Here is a 25,805-nt window from a genome sequence, read left to right on the forward strand (position 1 = left end):
TTATTAATTCTTGGTTCTAGTAATTTTCCGGATTATGAAATATCTTAGGGTGATTTCTTCTCCATGTACATGTCTATTGTTAGGTTCCTAAAAATATATATTTATAATCTTGATTTGTATCAACTCTGGGATGATTCGTGCATTTGCTTACTTTTTCTTTTCTCTAGCGCGCAGTTCTTTCATTGTCCTTTCTTAGCCAACACAGATTTCACTAAGTAACCATGTCGCTTGTCAGCACGTCTTCTGGATGTGAGACTGTTGGGCCATCTGGGTTTCCCCACTAATAAATATACTCACACAAATGTCACTCGAAGCCTTTTTGTTAGCGTGGCCCTGTTGGAAGCACGAGGATTCAGCGTTCAGCGTTTTCATGCATGTACTTTGTAGGTTCGTTAATCACTCTGTGAAATTATATGTAGTAGGACCGAGAAATGTTTGCGCACACAAACGATGGGAGGCGAAGTCATCACACAGAAATTCTCTTCAAAGCTAGACGCAACTTTTTCCAGAATTGATCTCGCTCTCGTTCTGGAGTCGTGAACCTCGTCCCAGTCTCCGGCCACTGGAAGCAAGGACACGACAACCTTGTCATCTCTTTAGGCAGCTCACTTTTCTTCTTGCCATGAAGCACGAAGACACATTTCATGATGTTATCGATGCCGCTCTTCTGGGCAATCTCCGGCCAGTGAAGTTCCAGGAATCCATCCGTCACGAGGACGAGGAAGAAGTTGACCTGGAAGCTGAAGTCTTTGACTTGCTTCCACAGCGGAATGACTTCGGGGCCTGCAGAGAACTGGAGAGTGATCTTCATTGGGTGTCGGAAAAGTTGGTCCTCGACGTATTTATTCACCCAATTGAGAACTGCCCTGTCGTACATATCGTAGATGATGTACGCGCCTGTTTTGCCTTGTCTGAGAGAACTATACCCACCTGCCCGCTGTCCGAGTGAATCTCTTCCGACGGGTTCATCTTCACGATCTCGGTGCTCATCGTCGATGGGTTTCGCCATCTCGCGACGCTCCAAGCAGCAATGTTTGATGTTGATCCAGTTACAATAGACGATCAAAGCAATGATAGCAACAGTGAGGAGAAATCCTACGATGAAGAGCAGTGCCACCAGCGGAACATATGGGCTACACTCCCACCAGTACGGGTCGTAATCAACAACTTTCTGTCCGTATATTTGAATTGGACCATCGCAGATGAGCTCCTGCCTGTCGACCACCGCAGCGCCCTCATTGCTCCGCAACCAACTGGAAAACGGAGCAAGTTTGCAACTGCAGTGCCAGGGATTCTCGTTCAATGTGACAGATCTGTTTCTCAATCCTTTGAAGGCATCCTCCTCAATGTACATTATTTTGTTGCCAAAAAGATAGAGATCCCCATTCTCAACAAGTTTTGGTAGTGTCGATTCTTGAATATAACCAAATTCGTTGTCCGTGAGATCTAATACTTCTAATTGTTTAAGATGCTTAAACAATATTGTATGGCTGTTCCCGAGGTTGGTTCTGGCAAGGTAGAGCTTTGTCAGTAATGCCTGATCTTTCAGAAGAACAGCCAGGACCTTTTCGGTTAACTCCGGTACAATGTGCATTTTTTCTAAAGAAAGTACTCTCAGTTGTGTCAAGCCAAGGAAAATATCAGCAACCAAAAAGTCGGGATTGTTTTCGCCGAGCAATAAGATTTTCAATCTCTTCATTGCATTGAACGTCCCCACGTCAACATTCCACAAATCGTTCATAGAAATGTCCAACTCCTGTAGGTTCCTAAGGCCCTGAAATGCCCATTTGCTGAGGTCCGTAATCCGATTTCCGGCCAAAGACAGGTATTGTAGCCTTCCGAGTCCGCTAAACGTATTATGTGTAAAAGATATAATTTGGTTGACCGTCAAAAAAAGAGTCTTAAGATTTCTTAGTCCCGAGAATGGTGCTCCGTCTAAACTTGAAATTCGGTTACTGCTCAAGTGAAGCTCAGTAAGATTCCGAAGACCGTTAAATGCTTCGTTGCTTAAATAGGTTATCTCGTTTTTCGATAAAGAAAGATAGTCTAAGTACCCAAGTCTTTCGAAAGTACCATTATCGATGCCACTTATGCCGCAACCAAGTACCCTGAGCCTCCTTAGGAATATTGCCTCCGAAAAACAGGACGAATTAAGAGTTACTGTTGGTCCGGCTGGACACCCAAAGATACCGATTTCGACAAGTTGTTTACTGTGGGTCTTGATTATGGAGAGGACTTCGTTGAAAGCGACATTCATACAGATCAACTTCCCGCCCTGAAGAGCCGCTGCATTGGTGACACTACACCTACTTTCTATAACAGTGACGTGTTGGCAGCAATACAACAGAATGGCCACGAACCATCTAGACGCGCACGTGAACGGCTGCTGATGATGCTCCTGAAAATTGGAATTGCTACGAAATTAGGAATTACCACGATGGGTTAGATCCTGACCTAGATGAGTTACCCCCACCCCGGATCCACCCTCTAATGTCTAATGAACGTTATGGGATTTATGGCTATGGAGACCATAGCCTCAGTTATATGCGTAATATCAAGTTTTTCTTCACCAGACTACTTTACTTCAACAAGGTACTGTCACGCAGGTGTAGAAGTGGAAATAGCCCCCTGGCAATAACGTCCGATCTTAATGTTTTTTTTCTGACGGATCATCGTAAATGGTATATGCTCTAGAGGCCATAACTGTCAATACCTCAGAGATTTAAAAGGCATAACAGAATCCTTTGTTCCCTGGACATTCTATCCTCGGACACTGACTTCAAACTTCCACACCGGTCATAGGGTGTTCGAATTTACTGGATCCTGGATTTTTAGTGCTGGGTTTTTTATGCAATACTGAGTCATTCGATTGCATCGCCTGGGTTTTCCTGTCTCGTTCCCACAGGCAATGAGATAGACTGGCCTGCAAAACCCCATCCTGAGATACAGGTTTTTGATACTCCTTCCTCGTATACAAAAATATCGAGAGGCGGAGTATATTTAAAATCATTGGTTATGTCAGGATGGCGAAACCCAGGATTCAGTAAATTCGAACCCCCCACGTATACAATAGATTTTGTAGTGTGCTCCTTATACTTACGGCCCACATAGTACGGGATGACCGCTGCATGGTGGATCCTCCTCGCTCCCACTTTCGGACAATGAAGCTTGTCCCTTCTTGCTCCTGAGCTGACACTAATGCATCAATACGTATATTGTTTCGAGGGAAGCGCAACGGTGACCTGTACTGTCACACTGGCCGGCAGTAGCTCAACTTCTGCCTCTTGAAAACCAAATAGCCAAGCGCCAGATATAACAGATGCGTTGAAGTATTTGTCAACCAGGCAGCGGGCGTGAACAGGAATTTATCAATTAAAGACAGGAAATCAGAATATATTTTAAATCACAGTTTATCATTTTAAGTATCCACGAGTCATGCCCGTTCTTTTCGTGACATAAGAACTTCCTCAGTAAGTTTCGAGCATCTTGATAAACATCCCACACAATGTTTCCCGTTCTAAAGTCATGGCTGTGTCTTGCAGTAGTTTCATATATCATTGTTGGCGGTTACATTCCGCACAAGTTTTTCAAAGTCCTTCACTAAAACCTGATCAATCAACTGGTGGACGTTTTTCAAACGTGGGCATCACTTGCAATTGGCAATCACCGGATACCACTATATACTTGATTACGGGACCACCACAAGACCATAGGTGTAGACGATTTAGATCAGACTACGAGTGATTACTCCCGTTCACGTCTGGAGTGTGGTCGTCGCAGATGGCCTGCAGCGATAATTGTCAACCTCTGCACAGGCTCCAAATGATGAATAAGTTTCCTTTTTTAAAAATATAAATTGCTTTATTCATTACAACCTCATATCGAAAATCATGAAACTGCAGTAATACATATCCGAAGAATTCATTTCCAAATCTAAGAAAATAAAGCTACAAATTACTAGTTAGCCTTTTACATTGATATCAAGTTACATGGTCCAAGTTCAACCATCAAACAAAATGCTTTTTCGCAGGCGATTTTTCTCATGCATACTAATCACATTGACTACTTCTACAGTTGTTCAGCGGCTTATTATGTAATCACACGTCACCCCTTTCATTTACTTGATAAAATGCGCCGAGTGCTACAAGCACATACACCGATCCAACAAGCAACACTCGGCTGATTTTTCGACGCGACATACCATTGTCCCGCCCTCTATCAGCACACGAATTTCAATCCAGAATATTATGTCGTTCAGAAGTTACAGAGCGGAAGGGAATTTTCATGATTTTCAGGAAGCGCCCCCTCATCACTCATATATCGTGTACCTTTTCATCATCAAAAAAGTGAAAAAAACGACAACGACGACGACGATGAAGTTGAAAAATTTTCAAAATTAAAAAAGATTTGGGACTGCAGTTTTTGGTGATGTTGGTTCATTTTGAGCAAAAAAAAAGTGAAAAGTTTTTTGTAATTAGAAATGTTTTCATCACTCAGTCAGTTTTGGGACTGCAGTTTTTTAATTTTGATTTTTAGTGGGACACATCTTCAGATGTCCTTCACTCCTTTCACCAAAATATCGATTAAATTGCTTGAGTCGTTTAGAAGCTGTAGCGTTGAAACGAGCACAAAGTTGGTGCCATGTACTAATACCATGTCCCCCTACACAAGCTCCGGGGGACAACAACAATATCGCGTACGAATAAAATAATTTTAATGTTTGAGTGAGAATCGAAACTTTCATTTATTCACCGCTTTGTCAAGAAATAAATCAAAACAGTTGATAATTGGGCTACAACTAAATTTTATACATCACATGCATCAGCAAACCTATGCAAAGTATCAAAATGTACATAAATGACAACAGATTTCATTATCACAGTTATATAACAGGGTCAACAAAAATAAAATCATTTATTTTTTACGACACTATAACTTTGAGTTCTTGATTGCCTCCTTTGCCCTGTCTTCAGCAAAGATCTTGTAGTCGATGCCTTTCTGAGACGTAACTCGCATGCATGCTCCATTTTTACTTGTATCTTCGACCAACTGCATAAAACCATCAATAACCAGACCAATACTGAAAGTAAAACGAAAATTGAAATTATTACTGTAAACTACAGGTAAAGGTTGACAAATTTTCTCAATCGACATTTTCAATTGGTGACAGAACAAAAATCACGCCTGTTGCCAAAATTAAATGCCTAATGCATAACATTTTTAAAATTTGCCCTTTTAAAGTTTGCGTATGAATGACAGTGCATTTGGGAAAAAATGGAAATAAAACGCTCACGAAAATTTCACAGTTTACAGTTACAAGGCGTCTGAGGATAAAAGCAGTAAATACTACAACCATGACCGAATTTGCCAAGAGGTAAAAATTATTATTACTGCAGTACCCTTATGAAAAGGAGGTAATGTTCACTTACTCAACAATGCCAACCATCCTGATAAATTTCTCGATTTCTGTGTTTTTCAAGAGCTCATCCAACATGGCAGTAGGAGTGAAGGACGGACAGATACAGTTCACGCGGACGCCGTGCTTTTCAAAATGCTGGGGAACCTGAACAAGGGAAGACAATATCAAAGTATAAGTACATTTATTGAAAGTGGGAGATATTGCAATGCCAGCACTATACTGAATTGAAATGTTACAAGATCCTGCCTATAGAGCCTTAAGTATTTGAGTGCACTGTTTTTGCAATTTAAAATGATTTCTCAATAATCCTGTTGGCGAAGTTGCAGTCCTACTGGAAGCTGGATTCGGAAAAAATTTGCCAGGCCAGAAAATTGCATCAGGATCGGCTAAACTTGCCTGTTAGGAATCGAGATAAGGACTTTTTAAAACAGGACGTTTGGACAAGTAACCCACACTTTCCCCTTATCCTCAGGACTCTAAATATACCTACCCCATGAGATCTTGAAAACATCATTACACCAGCTTTTGTCGCAGAATACGCTGGTGAGTGGGGTAGAATGAGGAATGCTGCAAAAAGTAGGAAAACCGTCAGGCATAATGTAACGACGAGAAAACTTGTTGCTTCATCGAACAAGTTGAAATGGGGTGTGGAAAACCCTCACAGGCATGAATTTAATATCAAAATTTCAAACAGTGAAAAGAATGGGAGCATGACAATGTGCAAATAAAGAATAATGCAAAGGAAAATTTGCTGAAGGCGATAGCCATTTGGCATTTGTCTCTTTACACTTTGACTGCCAAGACGTATCTCACCGAATTGAAAATGTTAACAAAACTCTGATGGGCACCTGAGGCCAGCCCTCTCACATAGGTGTTCATTGGAAAGCTCTCGTTGAGTGCTTTTGAATGAATACCAAAGTTGGAAAGCTCTCGTTGAGTGCTTTCGAATGAATACCAAAGTTGGAAAGCTCTCGTTGAGTGCTTTCGAATGAATATCAAAGTTGGAAAGCTCTCGTTGAGTGCTTTTGAATGAATACCAAAGTTGGAAAGCTCTCGTTGAGTGCTTTCGAATGAATACCAAAGTTGGAAAGCTCTCGCTGAGTGCTTTCGAATGAATACCACTGTTGGAAAGCTCTCACTGAATGCTTTCGAATGAATACCAATGTTGGAAAGCTCCCGCTGAATGCTTTTGAATGAATACCAATGTTGGAAAGCTCCCGCTGAATGCTTTCGAATGAATACCAAAGTTGGAAAGCTCTCGTTGAGTGCTTTCGAATGAATACCAATGTTGGAAAGCTCTCGCTGAATGCTTTCGAATGAACACCAATGTTGGAAAGCTCTCGCTGAATGCTTTCGAATGAATACCAATGTTGGAAAGCTCTCGTTGAGTGCTTTTGAATGAATACCAAAGTTGGAAAGCTCTCGCTGAGTGCTTTCGAATGAATACCAATGTTGGAAAGCTCTCGCTGAGTGCTTTTGAATGAATACCAAAGTTGGAAAGCTCTCGCTGAGTGCTTTCGAATGAATACCACTGTTGGAAAGCTCTCGCTGAATGCTTTCGAATGAATACCAATGTTGGAAAGCTCCCGCTGAATGCTTTTGAATGAATACCAATGTTGGAAAGCTCCCGCTGAATGCTTTCGAATGAATACCAAAGTTGGAAAGCTCTCGTTGAGTGCTTTCGAATGAATACCAAAGTTGGAAAGCTCTCGTTGAGTGCTTTCGAATGAATACCAATGTTGGAAAGCTCTCGCTGAATGCTTTCGAATGAATACCAAAGTTGGAAAGCTCTCGCTGAGTGCTTTCGAATGATCAAATGAATACCAATGTTGGAAAGCTCTCGCTGAATGCTTTCGAATGAATACCAATGTGAGATGGGCTTTAATGAAATTTCAGACACTTTCTATCTGGGCAAAGTGGCCACTGGCAGTGAAAGGGTTGACATCAATTGAGCATCTGGCCCATATGATTGAATGAAATTACGTACCGGGTATTCTGTTACTTACCAGACATGGATGCTGTGTTGATGATAACACCTCCATCACCACCCGTGTCTTTCCCCATATGTTTGAGACCAAGCTCCGTACCATTTATGACAGCTTTCTGAAGTTATAATGAATTTTTCATAAATCTATGTATTTGTACATGTACTTTGCTTTTTCAGGGGGCCTACAGAGGCAGAAGCTTGGCCTTAGATAGAGTCAAATTTTTTATCTCAATGTGACCAATATGCACAGTTCAGAGACTGGGGAATATTTGATTCCAGAATTAATGTATTCTTTGAATAATTGTAAATAATTTTAATATACTGTGATAAGAGAGAACCTTATCGGTGACTTTGTGTCGTCAGACCTACCAACCTTGTCCCTATAGTCTCCCTTCACTTTGATAGAGAACATGCAATTTTCAAAAATTTCAGAATTTTGCACAACAAAAAATTTGAACTTACCAAATTGACGTCGACCACCAGGTTAGAATCCGGATGCAGTCCAACTCCGGCATTGTTGGCAAGAATATCAAGTCGTCCAAAGGTTGACTTTGTTTTCTTGAAGGCAGCTGAAAAGTTATGGTCAAGTTAGTATCTGAGTAGTGAATCAACTCTATTGTACGAAAGAACATGTTTACTGTCCTTTTGAAACTATTACATAAACAGTTGCGAGGCACAATTAGATATTACTACCATATAATGTATGTTGCACACAGTTTAGAACTTGGTGATATGTTGATGTCTTTGATACAAAGTTGTGTAATAAACTATTCTTGATTTCAAAAGCCGGTCATTTTGTGGTGTTTGGTGGACAACCAATGCCTCCAGCTCGGTATCAATTCCTTTAAAGGGAACTGGAACCGCCGAGCGATTTATTCAACTTTTCGACTTTCACCGCCCGAGAAAGTCAAACTTCCAACTTCATATTCGAGTTCAGATTTGTAGCGCCGCCCCCAGTGCCCGAGCATGCGCAGTTCATTATTGAGAATCATGTGAGAATCACGTGAGTCATGCGACCTTTCATTCATGAGTTTTCGTAGTAAATTCCATAGTAGTGACGTCACTCAATGATTGACAGCTTGGCGCCATGTTTCATTCATGCCTTGTTCTGATCACCCGATACGCGGGAAATGAAAACGAGGTCATACGAACTGGCTTGGCGGTTTCAGTTCCCTTTGACTTTTATGTTCAGCCAAATCAAGAAGATTCGACCTCTTTTTAAAAAGAACCACTCTTACCTTCTAAGTCTTCAGTCTTCCTCACATCACACTGGGCAAACATGATAGTTTCAGCACCATGTTTTTGCTTCAGCTCTTCAAGGCATTTCCTTCCCAACAACTCATTTTGATCCGCTATACACACCTGGGAATAAACGATTTCAAATATGCCAATAATAAGACTCATGATAACAGATTTGACTAGAATTTCATATCATTCTGAGATTTAAATGGGTACACCGTTCGTGATGTGGTCCAGTTAAATAGAAATCCACATACACAATTCCGTATGTATAGCCATGGAGGTATTATTACCTCCATGGTATAGCACGATAAACGGAGAAGTACATTAATATTATAATGCCGGGCTCGATAAACAGGTGACCGATGGGCATATGATATAGGCTAGGCCTATATAATATCTATCAATCATGATATGCCTGGATTGTTCACAAAAAGTCCTGTTTCAAGTGATTGTTCACATGATATTTACACTTACAGTATATATGTTTAACAAGAACAACTTAAACATAAGTAACTGTACACCAGGCGGTAAGAACCTCCGACGTAAGATGCAAGAGCACGATGCAGGACCAAACCCTATCGTAGTTCAGTGTAAACAATAGCACGTGCTCAGATCTAAAAATAGCACAAACACCGGGTCAAAGGTTATGCAACTTGTGGGGTGTACGTTTCGTCGACAAAATCACCACATACTCTTGCTCCTTTGCGAAGTAGGGCTTCACACATGGCTCTACCAATTCCCTGTGCTCCTCCTGTGATTAGGGCAACCTTTCCGGCTAGACTCATGCTTGTAAATCGGGTAAAATTGGTGACTTTAGCAGACGAAACAATGGCGTTCACTAAATACTAGTTCAACTAGTCGACACGTGATGGCGACGTTGTATCGTCTTCCTGTATGGTATACTAGGTGTTTAAAAAAAGTAGTTATACTAGGTGTTAAAAAAATTAGGAGAGAATAAAATACAATTGTCTAGTACTTCTTGCTGAGGCTTCTATGTTGCTGTTCCCATTGTTGGAAAGGTCACAACCTGACGTGACATCTCTTAGTATAGATAGGAGTATTGCTGGTCTCTGCATGGTCTCTGTTTTCATATTTATACAGATCGGCCATATTGTCTGCATTTCCAGAATGCCCAATCCCATCCACCCCCTCCACCACTCAGTGGGCTATTCATAATGGGCTCACTGGAAGTTTTAGCTTTGTGGTTGCATCATCGAGAAATCAACTGAAGGTCCGTGTTCAAACGAATGGAACGCCAATGCCTCTGGATCCAATGCGATGACTGTGAGGGCATCTGTCTCAATGAAAGGCAGAAAACACATGTTACAGCTCTTTTAAAATTGCTGGGAAAACTCTGCATTTGAGTCTTTGTTTCTCATTCTCGGCGTTCATGATCAATATCCTAACAATCCAATCACTGACGAAGACGTGTCTTCGCGGAAATCCCAACATCTTAAATGGAATGATCTATATGGTGTGGTGCCCGCTTCTAAAGCGATCGTTAGTTCGATATTTTGTATATGACGTCTAGGAGGAGTTTTAAAACCCCGATTCTCACTCGATCGAGGGGCAGTATCAAGAGGTCTGCTGGGATGTGTGTTGTCAACTCATACTTCTCAAATAGGACAGCTGTCGTCACAACCTATTGCTTTGATAGGCGACACATTGACCGGCGAAACCTATTGGTCACAGCTTGCCCCACCCGCCTCATTAAGAGAAACACATGCCAAATCAATGCTAGTAGCCACGTTACATGGTTTTATTTATGTCGCAAAGACACATCTAGTTGATCTAGTTGATCTGTAACTTTGATTATGGATGTTAGGAATTTTATCCGATTTTCTCTCGTACTTCTTTTTGGACTTTATCAAAATGTCTCGGCGGTCGTCTTCGAGTTGGACAATTCTAATTTTGATGAGGTAGGTATGATTGTGACAGGTTTATGCGTCAACACGGGTTAGAAATCATCTAATTTGTATCATCATTAATCAAGTGCGCTTTCAGATGCACAGGGACGTTGTCTAACTACGACGACTACGGACTCGGGAGACCCATTTCAAATTCTATAACGCCCGGTGAATTAGGCAGATTGTCGTCAGAGTCATAACAATTCGTTCTTCCTCGTCGGACTCCGTAAGATGCCGGGAGGTCTGCATGCAACCAACCTATCACACGGCCCCAGCATCTTTAGTAGGTAAAATGCACCCTACCGGCAGAAGAGATTTATGGTTGCGGCCCTGCCTTCATCTAAATAGTCTTCATTGCGATGAGGGACACACTGACGAGCAAAAGACATCTCACTTACCTATTTTTTATGAGACACATTTCATTTTCAGACAGTCAACGGTGGTTCCATGGTTATGGTGATGTTCTATGCCCCTTGTAGGTATACCTTAATAGGGAATTCTGTGGTTGTTTGCTACAATGTCTACTCATCGCAAATTAGTCGTATAGTGATCAAAGTCACAACCAGATGTCGACGTTATAGTTTTCCAGGGTGTCAAGTAGTATAAAGAGATCAGTGAGGAACCTCATAGTCTAGTACAAATGTAGTTAACACTGCTCACTACCAAGCCCGGGTTCGATCCCTGGGCCCAATAAGGTGAACTAAGTATTTATCATGCACTTCTAATCTCTCATGTATCAAAGGTCACGAGTCTCTGTAAAACCACGTCTGACCTGCATGAATGCGGATAACGTCTAAGCCCTCCATGCAGCGATTGTCTAATGTGCAAGATCAATGCCGTATGTCAGATTCATTCGCTGACGACATCCTTTTATTCCACAGGGTGCGGAGCTTGCAAGAAAGCCCTGCCCGTCCTGTCGGACGTCTCGGCGCGTTATGAACATCACAATGACGTCATCTTCGCCCGGGTCAATGGTTTCGAGCAGAGAATATTAGCCCTGCGATTCGACATCGACGCCTTTCCAACCATCCTTAACTTCCCCTACCAGACGGAAGCAGTAAAGTAAGTACAAGTATGACATTGTATCTGACGCAAGGTCATTTGAAGGAATGCAAGGCAAAACGCCCAGGTCATAGTTAATGCATAGGACTTATAATTGTTGCTTGGGACCCCTTTGTTGCCTGGGTCCACGCGAGAACCCCCGCATCAGCAGAATCATCCTGGGAGATTACAGGACAAGTTGACCCCCGTTGGATTCTTACGCGACAATACACATCAATACATAAATTCGTTTCAAGCAACTTATTTTTGTCTCTCAATTCAGAAAGACAACACATCTTAAAGGGAGTCTATAGGCAGACGCAACTTGGTCAATTTGATGGTCTTCCGTGAGACCTATATCAAGAATGCACAGTTAGGGTACTGGGTGGTGTTTGATTCGTGATAAATGCATTCCTCGTTCAATGATGGATATAGTTCTGATGAACTGTGAGAGACTCATGGGGTAGACCATTTCGTCATCCTGATCGTCTCTCCTCATGCTCGGGGAGAGATGAGGCTGGTCCACTGCGTCCGGGGTGGATGTGAGATAGAAGAGATCCTATCGGCGACTTCCCGTAACTTAATAATGACCTAACTGTCTACTGCCTCATATTTCAGGTACAAGGGGCGAGTGCTAACTGACGAACTTCGACAGGCCGTGCGGGCCGAGGTCCTAAAGAATGAAGAACTCATCAAAACAGGCAAGAAAGTCCGGGGAGCGACACCAGAACGGCCAAAACTGCAGCCGAAAATGCAGAAAAATATCAAGGATATCACCATTGATTATTTCAAAGAGACAGCCCTGGATGAGACCAAGCATGCGATGGTGTCTGTGTACGCTCCAGGGTGTACCGATGGCTGTTACGTCTTCGCGCAAGTCGCCGAATCATTCGCTAACGAAGACTCGGTAAGACATTCTCCTAATTCTTCCTACGCCATCGAGCACAGGACACAATTGTTCCAAGGACAGTGACTTACTGTTACACCGCTCCGCTCGGTTGGTCGGTGAAACAGTCTATAAATCCGTCAGAACAACAGTCAGATTGCGTCTTACGGCGTTGTGCCATCGATGCTGTTTACCCGTCCGCAGGGAAACCTGCCTATGTCCAGATGTAATGTACGTCAGGCGATCCGATGGACATCAACCAAGAACAGCCCTACCATCAACAGAAACAACTATGTTTCCAGTTGCAAGTTTGACTGTATTAGTCCCTGTTCCTCCGCAAGGTGGTTCTGCTATTTGAATGAGTTTCGGTGTAGAGGGGTCTTCAATGTCCACCACCCCCCCCCCCCCCCCCCCCCCCCCCGAGCTGGAAAAGGTGTCATTCTCATTTGTGTGGTGACGGATTAATGTATTGTTCTACAGAGAACCACGGACAATGTTTGAACGTTTGTGTTTTGTGTCACTTCAGATCGTTTTCGTGAGTCTTGACTTCACAACGGACACCCGCATCACTGCCAGGTAAGGACTGTCTAGAATCAAGGGGTGCGTATTTGCACATCACTAAAAGTCCAATATCTGATTGCGTTTCCGGAATGCCGAGTGAAAGGCCCTGAAGCTCAGGACTCTGTCAGTCGATGGGGCTCATGGGGGGGGGGGGGGGTTGGTCATCGCTATCAGTGAGGGGTTCTTCTCCCTAGTAACTTGTAACGGGGGGGGGTCAACGGGTCGCCATGATCCATCTACCGGTAGCAGTTGCCCCATCTTGACCCTCGTGGTAAACACCCTTTAAATCTGAAAGGCGCACAAACCTTCGGGTGGTCAAGATGCAGCTGCCCGCTTCCGGGAAACGCTAGGCCTAGTATAGCGTCTCCCTTGATCATGATGACAGAACCGAACAGTCGTAATAGAGTATAAACAACTATTTCCTTATTACAAAATAATTTTATTCACACTGATTTCATTGAAATGTACAAGTGTATCTCATGACGAAAACAGCACCGTTATAATATTCTCTGGACATTCTCAACTCCTCATAATAGAGAGGTTAAGATTCCAACGTAACTCATTGATCGCTGTTTTCCTTAGCTAAAAATCTAGAATGATGCGTTGGTACTAATGTGGTTGACATTACGTAACGTGGGGAATCACTATACCTCCCTAATGCATCAGCAGACAAGTCTATTTACGTTTTCAGCTACGAATATGATAATCAATGCATTCAAACTCCATAAATAATTATCGCACGCAGAGTATTTTTGGCAGTAACATCCCGCGAAATGATACAAATCGTCACTAAATACAAAAATGTTACATGAATATTTACAGAAGAAATAAGTGCCTTCGCTGTAAACTCGGCTCTTCGCCATCCCTCAGACGAAGCAGGTGATGCCTCAGAGGCGAGTTCACAGTAACACAACAGATATTTTATATAAAAAATTATCTACCTGCTATATTCAACCGTATCCATTAGTTGAAGGTTACTGTAACCATTCTTCCCATCTTTGTATAGTTGTTAAACTGAACCTACCGATCATGATACACCAATCATTTGATTTTTTGGCGTTTGACTAATTCCCTTATTTCTTCGGTCATCTTTTCTTGGAGACTTCTACTGAGGTGTCTTCAACGTCAATTATCTTCAAGTTTTTAAGTTATAAGCTTACCGTTTAGCCTTTTCTGAAAACCAAAGTGTACACCTACCCAATTTTTAACCCGCTGATGTTCACACTCTACCTTGACTACACTGATTAAGAGCAACTTCCACCACTGCCGCCATGTCGCCGTACAATCGGGGGTCCAAGCTATACCTGACGTGTGTGACGTTGACAGCGGTGGACCCAGCCCGATTTTTGCAATGTCGAGTCCAATTCACAAGAGGAATCAGGAGAAATGCATCAAAATTCCCCCGCGGCCACCACCAAATGATGTGGTGCCCCCGAACTGAATTGAGATCGGCATGGCGTGGCCTGAGGCGTGACCTTGCCCAAAGCCAGACTGTCCCGTGTAGCAGCCTCTGCCAGGCCCTGATCTCCTTCCTCGGTCAGGAGCGTGGTGTCCCCTGTGTTGTGAGGGTTTTTTTCCTGGAGAAGGACTTTGGTGATGCTGATGGCCTCGTCCTTGGGGACAACAGTTACTGGATGCACAACAGCTGCCATGGTTACGGTAAAATGGCGATGGTGCGATCATTATTTGTATCGTTGGCCATTGAGGACCGTAACCAGGGTTACTATTACAGCAGTGTTCGTAACCGGAACAATCCATTTCGTCATCGCAATCTCCAGGGACAGAATTCGCGCCAACACCAAAGTTCCCGGGTTTATTCTGCTCCCGTTCTGTCGGCAAAGAAGCAGGCCCAGTTTCTGCTTGGTCGCAACAATCACAACGGCGGCCATTTTGGATTTCAGAGTCACATTTTACACCGGCACTGACATCACTTACCGGTACATTATCACTGCTCTCGTTATTCTGATCTGAATCGTGATCAGGATTGTCTTTTTTCTCCTCGGAATGCTCACCACTTTCTGACTCGTCGCAATTTTCTGTCGTCTGCTCCTCCTGGACATGCGCAATCTGATCCGTCTCCATTGGCTCTATTTCGGCACCAACTGGAGACGATCTCTCTTCCTCAACGTCACTCACGCCAGAATCAGAGTCAGATTCAGAGTCCGTATCAGTCCACGGAGCCATTGCGATTAAAAAATGTCAGCTTTCAGCAAATATTTAATCATGTAACTAATCCTCGATGAAGCTGACTTTTCGTCAGGGCGACAACGGAACGCTCCTTCTTGCAACAATTCAGTTCCCGAATATATATATTGCGAAAGCCTTAAATGTCTTTCGTTAAGGTATACTGTACTTCGTTATACTAACGTTTGCAATAGTTTGTACACTGACCGGGCTGTACACAATATTCCACAAGTCCTAGCTCATCAAAATCCTTAGTGTGCAATAATGTCAGACAGCCAACTGAACCTTTGCCAATATACAAAGCGTATAAAGCGAGCGGCTGACCTAGAAACATTTACCAGCCAATCAGCGATCGCGGAAGCCTGAACGGTCTGCAGACCTGCTGACTCAGTCGATCGATATACTACTACGAGTCCATAACGTTTGCTGACGTTTTAACAACGTTCTTCGATGTTGCAATCTTTCAGCAATGTCAGCACATTTTCGTCGAGTACAATAATATGTAGTTTATTGATCACTGCTGATAGCCTATGATAAGTCTAAACTTCAAACCTTATCCGTAGTTTTCTCAAAGTTCAAATTCTCATATTATTTAACGGTTTTGGGAAAATGCAATTTCCACTATTGGATTGCTTTAGATCCTTTTTAGATGCGACTTTTTGGCATAAAGAGGTTCACCCGTTAAGCAAAAAGGCACTGTACCGGTATATGTCCATTTCTTCTCACATTTTTCACGTTATATCATTCCTCCGGGTCCCTTTCAGGGACGGCAAAAGGATGGTCCCAAGTATCGTAATGCGGACTAGTTGGCGAATAAACTGGGGTGGCTTGTGATGAATAGCTTGCTTGTGAAGACAGACTAGTCACTGGGGATAGTGATGCCGGACTCTGTACTGAGTACGCTGATCTCGGTGATGACGGGCTGAGCGAGTCGTCGCGGTAAATAGGCATCGAGTGGCCCGGGTCAGCAGCAACATGAAGACACATCGGGAAATCGAATTCATGCCAAGCAAACGTTTGTCCAGAATCATCATCAGCAAATTGGCGTTCCAATCCGTGAAGAGGACTCAGTTCGTATTCCACCTCTGGTTCGTTCTGCGGATTATCTTCGTAATTTGGACTTACTGCGTTCTGCTTCCCGTCTGAAGGTTCGTTATCCGGACAAACGGGTTCGTAAAATGAACTTGGTTGGTAACTTGCAATTGAACCTGGAGTCGGCTCGTACTCTGGTCCTTCTCCGAATTCGTAATCCGGACCAGTTGGTTCATAATATGGACTAGGTTGATAACACGGACTTGGAGTTGGCCCGTACGGAGGGCGTTGTTCGTAATTTGGACTTGCTGCTCCGTACAACGGACTCAGCAAGTGATTTTGGCTTTCGTGGTTGGCAGGGTTGGTTGGTTCGCATACTGGACTGGTTAGTTCATAGGTTGGAGTCCTTGACGGACTTTCTTGCCTGAAGTCTGAATCTGATTCTGCGTAATGCGAATTCGCTGGCCAGTTCCAAGGCCAACTTGGAGTCGGTGGACTGGGTGTTCCGCCTAAAGTCCAGCCAGCGTTTGATATCAGAGGAACGTTGAAGCTCCTTGTATCAGGCCTCAGCTGAACTGTCAATGGTGAACGTATTTTGGTGGTTAGTGGTAGGCCTACCTGCTCACGTAGCGACATAACTGCAGCGTTCATTGACCAGTTTACTGAGGATCCCAATTTTTTATTGTTATTGGAAGTCACTACTAGTCAGCACCTCTTCTCATGAAAGACAGTCCTACTCAACTGGTTTGTACTTTTCAAGAGAAATCTTCCCGTTTGACGCTCACGCGACAGCTCCCAACGATCAAATGAGAACTTTGAATGACGCGCTTGGCTTTATACCATCTGCTGATAGAAATCAAGGGGTCGTCTCAGGAACGATCAGTGTAGGCCTACATAGTGTAACGTTCTAAGTCATTCTGAGACCATCCCAACATGACCTACACTATTGACCATGCCATGCGATTTGCATCCTGACATAACCAGTAATTTTCAATATACTCCGCCTCTCGGTACGAGGTTGGAGTATCAAAAAACTGTATCTCAGGATGTGCGGTTTGATACAAAACCACAGATTGTGATCAGTTCCCGGAACATTTTTTTTTTCATTAATCAAAATGCGTGGTCAACAATAAGAATATCAGGCAGTCAGGGTCGATTCAAGAACGTTGAGTCATTTGGGAAATGATTACGAAATTCAGCCAGGAAGACTGATGAAATAGTCAATTTTTCGGACTCTGCTTTCGGCCGTCAAAAAGGGAATCGGGCGTGCTAGCTGGACTGCACGAATTGGCCCTTAGACGTTAAAGCTGAACTGAAAAAAAAACTACCCTCAAAGCTGAACCGTATACTAATTGTCACAAAGCTATTATAATCTAGCTGAACTGTCATGCAACACGATCACGAAAGGCAAAAAATGAGTTAAAAATAGAGTCGTATGAATATAAACCATTCTGAAAATTTGTATGGAAATACCGACAATCATGACAATGGAAACACTCGAAATCTGGGACACAAGATTAACAATGTCATGCAAACAGTCCACTGGCGTGATTCCAGACAAAACATAGGCAAGACTGGATCTATATTTAACAACTGTGACAATACCCGCATGCGCAGACGAGAAGGCAAAATCCATTCATCAATAAACTCAGTGTGTGGTTGTACTGGTTCATGTTCATAGCTAGGGATATGTAGAATCGATAATACTGGTATATTTTGGTGTCGCACCACGAACGAGTTTCTGGACTTAATAGCTCTGTGCTTGTGTTCGGCGTTTATTCGAAGACGCAATGGAGGATAGCCAAAATGATGAGTACTTTGACGAGGAGACTGGAGAGGTCATGTCTCCCAGGGAAAACAATATGGCCGCCAGTGACTCGGCAGACGAGACGATCACAAATCAAAACAGTGTCGATAAAAATGGAAATAGCACCCGAAATTCTTCACTAAAAAGTACGAAAGGCGTTTCAGACGGTGCTGAGAAATCATTGGACGATAATGTGAACAATGTTGACCAAGAGAACACTGTCTTCAATGCGAATTTTGGTTCAGACGCAGATGCGGAAGCAGACGGTCAATCGAGGTCGTCTGTGCCGTGCAAGCGGATGACGCCTGTTGAATCTGGTGGTGCAAGACATTTTCGAGTTACAAAATTGAGCCTGTCAGATAATTCAAGTCCATGTGGAGGCCCCGTGAAATCAAGGGTACCATTTGCAAGTCCCTCAGATGATTCAAGTACATGTGGGGGCCCCGTGAAACCAAAGGTACCATTTGCGAGTCCCTCAGATGATTCAAGTCCATGTTGGGGCCCCAAGAAACCAAAGGTGCCATTTTCAAGTCCCTCAGATGATTCAAGTCCATGTAGGGGCCCCGTGAAACCAAAGGTGCCATTTTCAAGTTATTCAGATGAGTCAAGTCTATTTGGGGCCCACGTGAAACCAAGGGTCGCCTTCTCGGCTAACTTATGCGAGAAAGATAATGACTCGGCAACATTAGTAGACAGTTCTACTTCTACTGGTACGTGCACTAGCTCCGAGGGTGCCCGAAGTCTCCCGGCCATGGACGTAGACCACTGCGAGCAGACGACACGGGCCCCGAACGTAATCCACGTATCTGACTCTGACTACAGTGAGGACGTCCTCATCCAGTATGGTGTGGACCCTTACAAGTGGATGTACCCCAAGGACTTGGCACGACCGGAGAAATCGCAGTCACCTGTTCCATCTCACAATGATAGCGACCTGACTGACAGTGAGATTCTTACGCAGTTCTGTTCGGGACCGAATAAGGGATTAACTGGTGCGCAGTCGAAGCCACGACGCACTAGACTCTCAGACGCACCTGAAACACAAACTGGACTGCATCTTGTGACTAGCGGCCAAAGTGTTGCTTGCCCTGGTCAGGCCAGGAAAGTCATCATAACCGAGACTCACGAACGCTTTCGGGTGCCCCCGAAATTAAAAACAAGCGAAGAGAGTTGTACTGGTAACATTGCCGGGAAAGGTCCCTTGCCTGCAGGGCGTAGGGCTGGGATGATTCGGGCTGAGAGTGGGGAAAGTGAGGCATCTGGACGACGGGCGGGGATGATTCGCACGGAAAGTGGAGAAAGTGAGACTGGCGAAAGCAAGAACAGAAAGACGACGGAGGATGGAGAGTCAAAGAACGATACAACCTCTGGAGCTGAAGGTGGTACTGAATGCTGGAATTGGAGTGATTGCGACTTGGATAAACAGTATTCAGAATATATCAAAAACATGGGAACTTCTACTGATCAATTTGTGCAAACTGATGACGCCTCTGGCGAGGACAATATCAAGTGTACGTGTCCGCAGTGTGGGCATGAGATGAAACTGTATGTGGAAGCGCAAGATGAAATAAGTCTCCAGGGCGCAGAGGAGACACAAGATAAAGAAGAAGTTTGTAGTTGTGACCATAGTGATAAAGGACCTGACTGGCATGCAGTTTTCATGTACAAGATGTTCAAGATGCATTCGTTTATGATGCGTCGTGGAGGTTCCTCCCACAATGCTAATCAAGGGGCACAGAGACCACCCTTTCCTCCCCCGCCATGGATGCGACCACCTTGGTACTCCCCTTGGCGGGCTGGAACTCCTGGCCGGCCAGGTGCCTGCCAGGGTCCGTGGCAAAGGTTCTGCGCCCCTTGGGCAAATTCTCCTGGGTCCAGAGACAATGGTCAGCATGGGACTGGTAAGCCGCATGATGTGCCAGGGACGGGGGCCTGTTGAAACCAGTTGTCTTTTGTCAAAATACTGTTTTTGGGGATGTTGAAATGACACACCCTCCTGTTCCTTCAATAATTGACCTAGTTCCCTTGTTGTGCACCAGTACACCAATGATCATGACTTATATTAGTAGAGAAGTTTCGCAACCCTTTACGAAGATTTTTGACCGACGAAGTAGGATGTGTGTAAAAAATACGATGAGGCAGTCCGAACGAATTGCGAAGGCCCTGCGGCGGCCGGTACACTCACGGTCGCATGTCTCCGCAACGAAATAGCTCCTTTGCGGGGAGGGGCATTTTTCAGCGGCCTTAACCAATAAGACAATGCGGAGCTGGTGTAGTAACTCTTATTTTGCAAACACATGAACATGCCGAGTGGCCGGCCCAAATTAAGAAAAAAATATCCAAAACAGCGCGTACTCGGTACCACTTCACTGCCTAACACCAGCTAAAGTATCGGTACACCGTGGTGCCTTTGTTGTTTGAAAGAGGATGGGTAGACATTTTTGCGCCAAAAAAACCACATGTTGCCTGACTATGTGTAATTTTCTTTCTATTTCATTTGCAATTGTTAGGTCGTTGTGACGATATGCACATCAACAATGAGTTCATGTATAATGTTTAACCTTTTGGGACAACATGTACTACTGCTATATATACGAATACATTTTTCTTGTACTTCATGTTTCTCTTATCATTTGAATCATTAGCACTATCTGTGACATTGTCCCAGTGTATGGTTGACCAAAAGCATCTGGACCTCCTAGTGATTGTGACACTGTCCCAGTACTACGGTTGACCGAGAGTGTCTGGGACCTTCAATTCTACCAGCTATCGCATGGTCTCTGTGCCACTACTGTTGACAAATCAGAAAGTGGCCAGGAACGTCTACTGGCTGCGACTTTGTCCCAGCGCTACTGTTGGCTGCTCTTGGAGCTTCTGTTTGGTTGTGACATTGTCCCAGCGCTACTGTTGGCTGATCTTGGAGCTTCTGTTTGGTTGTGACATTGTCCTAGCGCTACTGTTGACCAAGAGTGTCAACAAACCTCGTCTGGTTGGGACATTCACCACTGTTGGTTTGTCTTGGAGCTTCTTCTGGTTGGGACATTCACCACTGTTGACTTTGTCTTGGAGCTATTCTGGTTGGGACATTCACCACTGTTGGCTTTGTCTTGGAGCTTCTTCTGGTTGGGACATTCACCACTGTTGGCTTTGTCTTGGAGCTTCTTCTGGTTGGAACATTCACTACTGTTGGCTTTGTCTTGGAGCTTCTTCTGGTTGGGACATTCACCACTGTTGACTTTGTCTTGGAGCTTCTTCTGGTTGGGACATTCACTACTGTTGACTTTGTCTTGGAGCTTCTTCTGGTTGGGACATTCACTACTGTTGGTTTTGTCTTGGAGCTTCTTCTGGTTGGGACATTCACTACTGTTGACTTTGTCTTGGAGCTTCTTCTGGTTGGGACATTCACTACTGTTGACTTTGTCTTGGAGCTTCTTCTGATTGGAACATTCACTACTGTTGGCTTTGTCTTGGAGCTTCTTCTGGTTGGGACATTCACTACTGTTGACTTTGTCTTGGAGCTTCTTCTGGTTGGGACATTCACTACTGTTGGCTTTGTCTTGGAGCTTCTTCTGGTTGGGACATTCACTACTGTTGACTTTGTCTTGGAGCTTCTTCTGGTTGGGACATTCACCACTGTTGGCTTTGTCTTGGAGCTTCTTCTGATTGGGACATTCACCACTGTTGACTTTGTCTTGAGCTTATTCTGATTGGAACATTCACTACTGTTGGCTTTGTCTTGGAGCTTCTTCTGGTTGGGACATTCACTACTGTTGGCTTTGTCTTGGAGCTTCTTCTGGTTGGGACATTCACTACTGTTGGCTTTGTCTTAGAGCTTCTTCTGGTTGGGACATTCACTACTGTTGGCTTTGTCTTGGAGCTTCTTCTGGTTGGGACATTCACTAAAGTTGGCTTTGTCTTGGATCTTCTGGTTATGACATTGTCCTTGCGCCCACAGCTATTGACCGGGATTGTCTTGGCGCAACTACTGGTTGTGACATTGTCCCAGCGGTCTTGGAGCTTTTTTTTGTTGTACCAATGTCCCAGTACTACTGAGTGTATCTTGGAGCTTTTACAAGCCGCACCATTGTCCCAGCATGTCCACAAAGTGTGAAAGCTTCGCCGAACTCGATTCCAACTGGCTGTGACATTGTCACGGAGCTCCTGTCCGTAACCCACTGATTTTGACTGGTCCTCTGTCACAGCAAGCAAATATCTTTTTGGATATGAAATAAAGCATTGTTTGGATTCCATATTAATGATACTGGCCATTTCCATCTCTACTCTTCAATAACGGCATTCATCAATTATTCTATATTTGGTCTTGGATGGATATGAAAACAACCATGACCAAATAGAATATCACTCAGGGCTGTCGGTTGCTTATCAAGGCATATAGATCAGCTCATGGGAAGCTTTACACATGCCTAGTTAACGACATTGTGAGTATGCCCATCCTTCAGAAGACTTTGGGTCTGACGTTTACCGCCGGTAAGACGGCATGGCTTTACGGTACCTTCTGTCACAATACTTTTTCTGTCGTTTCAGCTTCAGCATCATAACCAACCCTACATTTTTCTGGTTCCCTACGTCCAACAAGGAGGGCTCAAGGGTAAGTGCGCGGTGACTCAAATTAGGAGCAAAAAACCAAAGTTTACGGACTACTTCAACTGGATCTTACAGCCTCGGTTGGCAAATTTATGGGTTAAAGTTACTCCTATTTTGGCCACAGTCAATCCAGTTTGTCGGGTTACATTGACCGGCATTTGTTCTCAACATGTGTTATCTTTTTCCAGTATGGTGGTGGATTTGATGCCAACGAAATTGTCGAGTTTATAAACGACGAGACAGGCCTGGCCAGAGAAATTGGAGGACAACTAATGCCCAATGTAAGCAAACCATTTTATGTGACCGGTTTTTCTGCACTTGCGTAAAAATTTTTTGGACCGGGCGACTTTAAGCAGGATGCAAGTATAGGTCTGATTAAGTTAATGAAAATTAGTATATAATTTTGACCACGGAATGCAATAAGGTTGGTATTTTTCTCTAATCATAATGAAAACTTTTTCAAATAGAAGATAGACCTCTGCCGATTGTCTCTTTCAGGCTGGTCGCACACCCGAGCTAGATAATTTAATAAGACAAAGTATGAACGACATCTTAACCAACAGCAGAATGGTAAGTTCATCAGATAACTACAGTGGAACCTCCCTTTGTGGACATCTCAGTTAGCTGGACTGGCCCTTAGGGCAGCAACTGTCGGTCCCAAAGGTGTCCTTAGGTTCTAAAGTACAGTAGAACATCCCTAAGCAGATACCTCTGTTAGCAGGACACCCTCTACATTAGGGAAAGTACTTTTGACCCCAAGTGGGTCATTTCTACACGATTAGATCACTGTAATCAAGGACACTTCTGTATAAGGGACAGCAATTGTCAGTTCAACACGTGTCCTTGAGAGAGAAGTTCTAATTCTCACTTTCTAATTCTTATGTTGCCAACTCTGCGACAATCTCTATTTCCCTTGAAAAAGCTTCTCGGAATCCTCGGAACTGCCAAAGGAATATGGGACAGGGCTGATGGTTGGCCAGATTATGCCTATAGTGATAACCGAAACAAGGCACAATGGAATGACCACATTCATCGTTTGGATGTCATTTTTGCTTTTATGTCCCGGGTTCCCTGTTTCAGAAAGCCCATACCCAGTGACTATTATTTTCACATATTTTATGATTATCTGCGAAAAGGAATTCATTTTCTATTGCATACTCTTCCAGGATGGGATCCTCGCACAAGCTAGACATATAGCAGAGATATCCAAGTATGAGGAAAAGTAAGTCAAGTTAATGGCCTACTCCTTTTGTTCAACATTTAAAAATTGAACTCGAACTTGAAAATTCTCTAATTGTGTAAATATGAACTGGTTATGTTGGAGGGCTGTCGGAGTGGCGCAGTGGCGACATCACCTGTCATCTGAGAGGTCCCGAGTTCGGTTCCTGGTCGGTCCCGGCACACTCATGTGATAGAGGGCGACTCCCTCCGACAGCATAGGTTTCCTCCGGGTACTCCGGTTTCCTCCTATTTACATTACAATCGTCCAATATTGTTTAAAGAGCTAAATATTGTTTAAATAGCTCACCTCTCAACTCAATATTTTAACTCTGATACGTTGGAGGGCCCACAGAATTTGTTCCTTTTTTTCACATACTTCACTTATTAATCTTATCTTAAATCTTCTTTTCAGATATTCTAAAGTCTACATAGACATCCTTGAAAGGATCCAGGAGGGAGAGGATGTGGAAGATATCATCAGACATAAATTTGATCTGATCAACAACAAAATGGAGCATGGTAAAAATCCTCTACGGCACTAAATTTACCAATTGTTAGTAGAGAGAGCACTCTCCGTTGCATTAAAACCTGGCTGTTCGATAAGAGAAGGCCAAAAGAGAGACACCCCTACCAACACCACCAACCTCATTGGCTTTGTAGACAAAACAAAGTGTAATATTTTTTCAAATATCTATCCAAGCCATGGACTCAAATGTTGCATGAATATCTATCATAAGATATAAAACTTGCATTTATATTGACCAAAACTTCAGCCCCTAAGGAGATCAGTGGTCAAAGCACCAAGCCATATACTGCTTTTTGCCATCCAGGAGTATAAATTGGTACCAGGCCTGCCTGGGAAGTTAACGTGCGATTACTACCGACATCCTTTCCTGGGGGGGGGGGGGGGGGGGGGTGATTCAGGAACTCGGGCAATAGCCTAGCACAGTTAAATACAGTAGACAAGAACCTCCTCAATAAGGACACCCTTGGGACTGTCATATGCTGTCCTGAATAGAGAGGTGTCCTTGATCCCAAATTAGTTGTTTCCATTCAATTTGACCTCTCTAATCCGGAAACCTCCGTTAGTGTCCATAATAGAGTGTCTTCAATAGACTGATATACACTAAGGGAGGTTCCACTGTATAATTTACAATGTATATCTTTGTTTTTTAGCGTCGACCAAGAAGGAAAACGAGGAATTAATCAAGCAAAGGAACATAGTCGGCGTCTTCGTAGACATTGCCGCTGACATGTATAGCGAATCAACAGTGAAGGAGGACAGACAAAACCAAGGAGTCGTTGATTTACCGCCTGGTTCTTTCAAAGTTCTTGATCATCACGACGAACTTTGAATCGCGAGTTTTTTATCAAGACGAACTTTATAGGAAAGGCCCACAACGTTTCAGTCCATTTCACAAGAAAATGGCAATGAACGAAATCGGTTTTGAAATAGTTTCAGTACAGTGGGACCTCCCTTAGCAGACACCTCTCTACTAAGGACAACCTCTCTAATAAGGACACTAGTTTTGGTCCCAACTTGGTTGTTTCCATTCAATTTGACCTCTCTAATCAGTCACCTCTCTATCAGGGACAGCACTTCTCAGCCCCGAGGGTGTCCTCAATAGAGAGATTCTACTGTATTTCTCTTTAACTGATTTGTTCTTGGTGATGTATTGTCCACTTCCAGCGAAGTAAGTATTTTACTATTTTTAGATACTTCGGACTCCGAAATTTTAGAGGAATTAGAAAAACTGCTTTTCTTTTTTCCTGGACCACCAATATTTACGAACGACGTACCTCTTGAAGTGTCCTCCAAAAGGTCGCAGTGATCTAGATCATTTGCACTGCCCTTTAGTACCATATGTAATTTCTTTCTAATAAATCTTAAACCAAAACAATTCTTATTAAAT

The 25,805-nt window shown here is 43.5% G+C and overlaps 3 protein-coding genes across 4 annotated transcripts; 1 reads left to right on the top strand and 2 right to left on the bottom strand.

Annotated features, from left to right (window-relative positions):
* Positions 1-466: 466 nt before the first annotated feature.
* LOC135496052 (trophoblast glycoprotein-like) lies at positions 467-1,594 on the bottom strand. The gene has a single exon (XM_064785161.1). It carries the CDS (start codon positions 1,592-1,594, stop codon positions 467-469), a length of 1,128 nt encoding a protein of 375 aa, XP_064641231.1.
* Positions 1,595-3,869: 2,275 nt separating this feature from the next.
* LOC135495858 (15-hydroxyprostaglandin dehydrogenase [NAD(+)]-like) lies at positions 3,870-9,497 on the bottom strand. 2 transcript variants are annotated; one of them, XM_064784848.1, is made up of 7 exons: positions 9,341-9,497; positions 8,645-8,768; positions 7,869-7,975; positions 7,426-7,522; positions 5,910-5,986; positions 5,430-5,563; positions 3,870-5,080 (listed from the first exon to the last, which is right to left on the bottom strand). In XM_064784848.1, the coding sequence occupies exons 1-7, from the start codon at positions 9,431-9,433 to the stop codon at positions 4,930-4,932; spliced, it is 783 nt and encodes a 260-aa protein (XP_064640918.1). In that variant the 5' UTR covers positions 9,434-9,497; the 3' UTR covers positions 3,870-4,929. The 2 variants fall into 2 exon arrangements, with proteins under 2 accessions (XP_064640918.1, XP_064640919.1); XM_064784849.1 differs by lacking the exon at positions 9,341-9,497 and adding an exon at positions 9,123-9,187.
* An 893-nt stretch (positions 9,498-10,390) lies between these two features.
* Positions 10,391-25,779, top strand: LOC135495381 (uncharacterized). The gene is made up of 11 exons (XM_064783928.1): positions 10,391-10,567; positions 10,985-11,030; positions 11,437-11,617; positions 12,215-12,503; positions 13,009-13,058; positions 22,612-22,675; positions 22,860-22,952; positions 23,170-23,241; positions 23,838-23,893; positions 24,305-24,411; positions 25,069-25,779. Exons 1-11 carry the CDS (start codon positions 10,463-10,465, stop codon positions 25,245-25,247), a joined length of 1,242 nt encoding a protein of 413 aa, XP_064639998.1. The 5' UTR covers positions 10,391-10,462; the 3' UTR covers positions 25,248-25,779.
* Positions 25,780-25,805: the final 26 nt, after the last annotated feature.

The sequence above is a fragment of the Lineus longissimus genome, chromosome 11 (genome assembly GCF_910592395.1).
Source record: "Lineus longissimus chromosome 11, tnLinLong1.2, whole genome shotgun sequence".
Lineage (NCBI taxonomy): Eukaryota > Metazoa > Nemertea > Pilidiophora > Heteronemertea > Lineidae > Lineus > Lineus longissimus.